The sequence below is a fragment of the Dendrobium catenatum genome, unplaced genomic scaffold (genome assembly GCF_001605985.2).
Source record: "Dendrobium catenatum unplaced genomic scaffold, ASM160598v2 fragScaff_scaffold_462, whole genome shotgun sequence".
Taxonomy (NCBI): domain Eukaryota; kingdom Viridiplantae; phylum Streptophyta; class Magnoliopsida; order Asparagales; family Orchidaceae; genus Dendrobium; species Dendrobium catenatum.
Window position 1 is genome coordinate 22,942 of NW_021318924.1, and position 6,977 is coordinate 29,918.

The window sequence follows — 6,977 nt, forward strand, 5'->3', positions numbered from 1 at the left end:
TAATTACTTCACTGTCTCCTCACCTAGTTCCATTCCTCATCTAGTTCCATAGGAGAGAATAATTTCATGCCATATACTTTATTCTAAGCATTCTTTTGTGGATGTGCAACTCATAATGATTGAAGATATCAGATTTAGGCTTCCTTTGAGACGGCTTTATTAATGCTTTTTAAAGTAACTTTCAAGTACACAAATTAAAATTCTTATACTAAAAATCTAATTTAAGAAGCAATAAAAAAGCTATCCCAAACAAAGATAAAGAATGACTTTTTATTACTTCTTAAAACAACTTTTTAATACAACTAAAAAGCTGTTTTAAGAAACATTAAAAAAACCATCCAAACAAGGTTTTAATGATAATAAATTCTTATAATTAGCACTTATAATAATAGATCAACATTTCCTCAAAGATGATTTAATTCCTGTAAGCATAACAGGTATTTGAGACTTCGGAATCATACAGGTTTCTTAGACAAAGATATTTGGAATATCTTTGTCATTCTTGATATCCCAAATATATGGCTCATTTCAGTAGAAGATTTGTTAGGAGCACAGATTCTGAGAACACTTTATTGGTAAATTCAAACTCATAATAAATCCGAATACATTCTTCTTTTCAGAGGAAACATAGTAGGTTAAGGAACCCAACTCTGGATCCCTTGGCCACAAGCACACAGATTTCATTTAATAAAATCATGCAAATTAAAACTGTAGTTATACAACTCACAATCTTCAAGGGAGAAGATCAAAGAAGAAATTAAAGCACATCATACTAAAAGAAATACAAGATGAAGTTGACTTAAAGCATCTATAAAATATATTTATGCTTCAGTAGCTGTTGCACCGACCGAGGTTTCCACAACCATCTTACCATGATCATTCTCCAGCTGACTCAAGTTGCCTTTCTCCTTGATGAGTTGATTGTGGTGGTGCTTACAGTAGAGCTTCCCTTCATGTGCTATGTAGTTAGAAGGGCTGATAACACAACCGCCATAAGTGCACTTGAAGCAGCTCTTGTGATAAGGAGTTCCATTAACGGTCACCTGCAAGAGTTCAATTGACATGATGGACATGAAGAAGCATCGTTATAGAACATCTTCTTATCAACAATAACATATCAGAATCGACACAATGTAGATGAAATAGTGATGAGAATGAAGAACAAAATTACTCTTTCAATTGGATAGACAGTCTTGTTGCACCCAACACATTTCTCTCTGGTCCCAGCAAAAGCAATTGATGCCTTACTACTCATAGGTTTCTGTGTCATGAATATCGAATTCTACAATTAGAAGCTTTTTTTAAGGATGGAATCATATCCAGAACATTTCAGTAATTCAAAATAGGACATAGGGCCAGTAATAGACAAATAGATCTACTGAGCTCTTTGGTATTTCCAAAAATTAGCAGCTTCTACTTGCTTAACTTGGGGAAAAAATGCTTGCAAAATAAAGAGATTGTAACAGAGAAATGCTAAAATTTTAGTACCTCGCTATCAACATGTTTCTCTGGTTTGACAATCTTTGGGGTACCTAAAGGGAAACCCAATAATATTTACAAAATTTTGAATAACTAAAGCCTTGGAAGTTATATAATAAAAGAATTCTGAAAGTTTGAGTACCTTCAAAGCTTTTTTCAAGGCTGCCAGTTCTCTTAAAGATCTGATCGAAGTGAGGCCTACAGTATAGAACTCCATCAAATGAATTGTAATTTCCCAACTGCAGAGAAGAAAAAGCTTTAAGGAAATCTGTTGGAAGCTCAAGCGAAAATAAAGAAGATAATGTTTGCATAATAACAGATTCAAAGTTAAAGTTCAAAAGTTAGAGTAATAAAAAATTAGACCATTGCATTAGTAAATAAATTTATAGGTAAGAAAGTAAATATATTATGACTTATGTAGGAAATCTATGTGTTCTGTAAGAGGTTTTGCAGATCCATATGCTGATATGCATATACATAAAAAAGGTTCATATCACCAATTTGAAAGAAATTAAAAATGATCACAAAGAGGAACACAATCTCAAAAATATAAAACCGTTGGATTTCCTCATAAACAATAAAAGATAGGAGAATGAAAAAAAGGGGAGAAAAAGAAGAAACCTTTAAAGTTCCTTTGCAATGGTGGCATCGAAAGCAAGCCTTGTGATAGATTCGGTTGTCGGCGGTGAGCTTGTCCACCAAGTACACCGTTTTATCGCAGGCCATGCATTTCTGTGTTGTCCCTGCAAACGCCATTCTTCCTCTGATCTCTCACCTCTTTGTTTGCGTTTCCCCCTTCCTCTTTCTCTCTCTCTGTGCTTCCTGCTGATTTCCTTCAATCAACACAGGAAGCAACAGGCCAGGGAACAGCTAGAAAGAGGAGAGAGAGACAGCCGACGGGAGCAGAGGAATGAAGGGGAGAGAAGAAAAAAGGATGCCAGGATATGATGGGGGATGTGCATATGGGGTCAGAGATGGCTGGCAGTTGTAGAAAATTGCGGAGAGAGAAAGCAAAACCAGAATAGAGAGAGAGAGAGAGAGAGAGAGAGAGAGGAGGAGGAGGATTGATCGATCTAAAGGCAAATAAAAAAAATTATTAAAAGAGTGGCGATTGGAGGAAGGAAACAGATCGATGACGACGGGCTGTGAGACGCATCAATGACATTGGCTGGCCTGAGTTTATTGTCTTGCTTGCTGTAAGATAAAAATGTAAAAAATTATGGTTGTTGTTAGAGGTGTCAATTTTGGGTTAATAGGTCAGGTTCAAGTTAAATCCTGAATTGATACGATACTATTTGAGTCAATCCAAATCCGACTTGTTTTTACAAACGGGTCGATTTTTCAAACCTGAATCTGCCGACCTGGTTCAAGTTCGGGTCAACCCAAACCTGAAATTTTTGGATCGAATTTGGGTCAGATTTTCGGGTCGTGTCAAATATTGATACCCCTAGTTGTTGTAAGAGATTTGACAAAATAATGTAAACTTAAGATGAAATAAGTATTCACTCTCTCTCTCTCTATTAATTACTTAACTATCAAATTGAAAATTAGTTCGTTCATATATAAACCCACGGCCAGCTGGGGATGGTTTCTCTCCCGTTCCCTCTGGGGTGTGCTAGGGCTTCGCCCTAGCTGCTTCTTGTGGCTCTATCTCACACTTGGATGTATCGTTTTGCTCCGCCTTCACTCTCACCTGGCTGTGCACCTCGCGTGCTTCAGGGAAGTTCTTTTTTCTCTTGTTCGATTTCGGTGTTGTTTGTTGTCTGTTCAGATTTATGGCGCATCCCGGATTTAGAGATCCTAGTTTTTTGAATGGATATTCCTCTCTTTCTTTTAAAAATGCTTTATTTGGTGTATCTCCTTCTTTCGTCTCATTTCCTGACCTTAAAGTTTCTTCCCATCGGGGTATGTCGACCTTGTGGATTTCAGAAGCGGAAATCCTCTCTTGTGGTTCCTTTTGAATTCGCACTTGTTGGTAAATTCCCTGACCGGAGGCCAAGTACTAGGAATTTCTTCTTCAACCTTAAACTTAATGGTGATTGTTCTCGTACTATGTTGAACCAATGGAAGTGTTGATTAAACTCTTTAATGACATGGATTACTGTAAATTTTTTCTCATCGATCTTATTTTGTGAGTAATTGCTATATGAAATTGGTTAAATGGACTCCTTCCTTGAACATTGAGGTTGAATGGTCTGTCATCCCTATTTGGATCTCTTTTTCTAATCTTCGGCCTCACCTTTTCGCTCAGCGTATTCTTCATGGCCTTGGCTCCATTTTTGGTAAACCCTTAAAGATTGACAACGCGACTTCTTCTAGTTCGTGTCCGTCCATTGCTCACATTTTGGTTGAACTGGATGTGACCAAACAATATCCCGATGAAATTTGAATTGGCCTAGATAACCTAGGGTACGTGTAGTATATGATTTGGAAGATTCCCTGCTTATTATACGCATTGTTATTCTTTGGGTCATTCGAAGGTTGATTTTCAGATTTTCATCCTCACCTTGGCTCTTCATCTTCTATCACTACAGGAAAAACACTGATTTCCGGCGGATTTCCGGCGGCCAAGTTTCCGGCGGCTTTTAGACTTTTTTCCGACGGTTTTCCGGCGGTCACATTTCTGACGGCTTTTAGACTTTTTTCCGACAAACCGCCGGAAAACCGCCGGAAAAGGTTTAACTACCGCCGGAAATGGGTGATTTTCCTGTAGTGTTTGCCTCCACCTACTATTAAAGTTAATAATGTGTTGGGTGAGGGTGGGGAAGTCATTCGTGTGCTTTCTGGCCTTGCGGAGGTTTCGTCTGATCCTGTGGTTGTGGCCCTTGTTGCCCTTGTTTGTGAGGACTTTTGTGTGAATGAATTAGCTGTTGAGTTGGATATGGTTGTGTCTGTTGAGGCCAATGATTTAGTGCTGAAGGTGGATTCTAATGCTGTATTGGTTTCGGTTTCCCCTTTGAAGGGTGAAGATATTGTGGCGCATGATCCTAATGTTGGTGAGGTTGATGAACCTCACAATTTCTTAACTAATCGAGTATATTGTACTGGTGGTATTCATGTTCCTATTGGAGGCATTAATGAGGGTGTTATTCATCTGTCTATTGATTCTAGAGATGACTCTCCTGTGGGTAATGGGTTAGAGGGTGATCATTCTTCGGAGGGGCTGGATTATTCTGATGCTGTGTGTATTGGGGTGGAGTCTGATGGTGTTAGGGGACATTTGGTGGATGTTCCTCTACTGGCTTGTTGGCTCATCTTGCATGTGGTAGTGCTTTGGAGCAATATGATTGATTGGATCTTAATGAGGGTTTTTATTCAGACGATGGAGAGGAGACTAATGAGTTAGTTATTGGTGCTCTTTTAGTCGCAAATGGTGACTTTCTTAAAAAGAATGATAAGTCTAGAAATCGTAAGGCCAAAAAGAAAAGATTTTTCCTTTTGGTATTTGCTTGGCTTTGGATTTGTTGCTTATTTTGAATTTGCTTTAAGTGCCGCACAGACTTGGGGTTTAGACAATGATGAAGCAGGTTTCTTGCATGCGCCTTGGACAACCTTAGCTTGGTGGAGATCTCATTTTTGCTGGATCTCGATTTTTGGATGCTTCCTTTCATTCCTCCTTGGATGGCCCATGCCTGACAACCAGGTGGTGGTCTGAGTCCGTCTAACCTACATGTTATCAGATTTTTGCCCCTTTCGATAATTGTAATCCTATGTATGTACTTTTATTTTCATTGGCCTGTTTTTGTGCTTTGGCTGTGTGCTGTATTGCACCTTTTTTCTAATAAAATTTGTTTTTGTTATAAAAAAAATAATTACTTAACTAAACAAATAAATAAAGAATATTATTCAAACATAAAATAAATTTATTATTTTTATTTTCATTGGATCTTCAGAAAAAAAAAAGCGGGCGAGCGCGCACGTGGCGCCGGCGTTTGCAGGCGCGGCAGAGCAGGCAGGGGGGGCAACTTCGCGGGCAAGTCCGGGGCAGCGGAGCAACTTCGCGGGCAAGTCCAGGGCAGCGGGGTAGCACAGGATTTTTTAAATTAAATGGGTTTTAGAGTTGACCGACTACCCGCCGGGTCAACCAGAACCCAACCCGTTTTTTCAAACGGGTCGAATCTGTGAACCCGAACCCGACCCGGATTTTCCGGGTCGGATTTTCGTGTCGTGTCAAATATTGACTGTCCTAATGATAAATAAAAGAGATAAAAAGTCATATACCTAAATAAGTAACTAAACAATATTAATAAAGCTAGACTGGAAATTCTGCATAATAAATAATTATTACTTACCTGTTGATGAACAATACGTGACTCCAAGTTATTAAAATGAAATCTAAATCTATGATTCAAATTATTGAACACATAAAACATCAATAATTAAATTAAATCTAAACTTAATTTATCCTAAACATTAGATGTCTAATTACACAATAAGAAATAAATTTATTAGACAAGAAGAAAAGAATGAGTTATTGACAGATCTCCAATAATTATTTTGATAATATAATAAATTAATAGAAGTTTTTTTAATTAAGTAAATAATCATTATATCTGGATTTAAATTCATAATTAAGTTGCATCTCAGGCTTCATTTGGAACGATTTTTTTACTGCTTCTTAAATCAGCTTTCTAATCTTTTTTTTTTTAATTTTGTATTTTTAAGAAGCAATAAAAAAGTCGTCCCAAACGAAGCCTAATTTTAATGGACATATTAGATAAATTTTATTTTAGATATAATTTAAGAATGTTAATAATTAATATAATAGATTAAGTAATTAATTAACGATAGAGGATAAGATATTGTAATATATCCATTAATTTTCAAAGAGTTTTGTTTTCAATTGCTATTGTATGCAACCTCAAATTGCCAATTACCTTGCCAATAGAATGTATGTCTTATGCTTCGCCCTCCCCGATGCTTTGCCCGCTCTGCTAGGGCTTTCTCCTAGCAGCCTCTCCGGCGCTCCACCGATTAGGACCCCTAATCTTCCGGTTTGTTTGCTCCTTCTACCTTTCTATGGATGGTAATTGATTGATTGACCCTAGTTTTTTGGATGGGGTTCCGCAATCTCGTTCTTTTCAGGAGGTTTTGTTCGGGACCTCCTCGTCGTCGAGTTTTCCGGCTTTGAAAGTTTAATCTTGTCACAGTCTTCCTGTTTTGTTGATTTCTGATGAAGAATTGAATGCACTAGTTGTGCCTTTTGAGGTGTCTTTAGTTGGGAAACTTCTCGGCTGCTGTCCATCTCTTGAAGCTATACGCAAAATTTTTTTATTCAACTTAAGCTTAATGGTGAGTTCTCTGTCACTGTTGTCAACAACAAGAATGTTTTTGATCAAGCTTAGGAATGTTTTAGATTACTGTCGAGTTTTCGCTCACAATTTCTATTTTTTTTTAACAATTGTTATATGAAGTTGTTTAAATGGTCTCCGCACTTTGACATTAATGTGGAATCTCCTTTCATTCCGATTTGGATTTCTTTCCCTAACCTTCACCAT

The 6,977-nt window shown here is 37.4% G+C and overlaps 1 protein-coding gene across 1 annotated transcript; it reads right to left on the reverse strand.

Annotated features, from left to right (window-relative positions):
- Positions 1-556: 556 nt before the first annotated feature.
- Positions 557-2,552, reverse strand: LOC110106732 (LIM domain-containing protein WLIM1). Its single transcript, XM_020836712.2, has 5 exons — positions 2,101-2,552; positions 1,622-1,718; positions 1,489-1,532; positions 1,172-1,261; positions 557-1,043 (listed from the first exon to the last, which is right to left on the reverse strand). The coding sequence occupies exons 1-5, from the start codon at positions 2,233-2,235 to the stop codon at positions 822-824; spliced, it is 588 nt and encodes a 195-aa protein (XP_020692371.1). The 5' UTR covers positions 2,236-2,552; the 3' UTR covers positions 557-821.
- Positions 2,553-6,977: the final 4,425 nt, after the last annotated feature.

Bases quoted from the DNA above. Each gene is read 5' to 3' on its own strand.
- LOC110106732 (XM_020836712.2), bottom strand. From the start codon at position 2,235: ATGGCGTTTGCAGGGACAACACAGAAATGCATGGCCTGCGATAAAACG. The intron at 1,533-1,621 runs GTACTCAAACTT...GTTTCCCTTTAG, and splicing joins CCTTGAAAAAAGCTTTGAAG to GTACCCCAAAGATTGTCAAA. The intron at 1,262-1,488 runs GTACTAAAATTT...TTCATGACACAG, and splicing joins AGAAACATGTTGATAGCGAG to AAACCTATGAGTAGTAAGGC.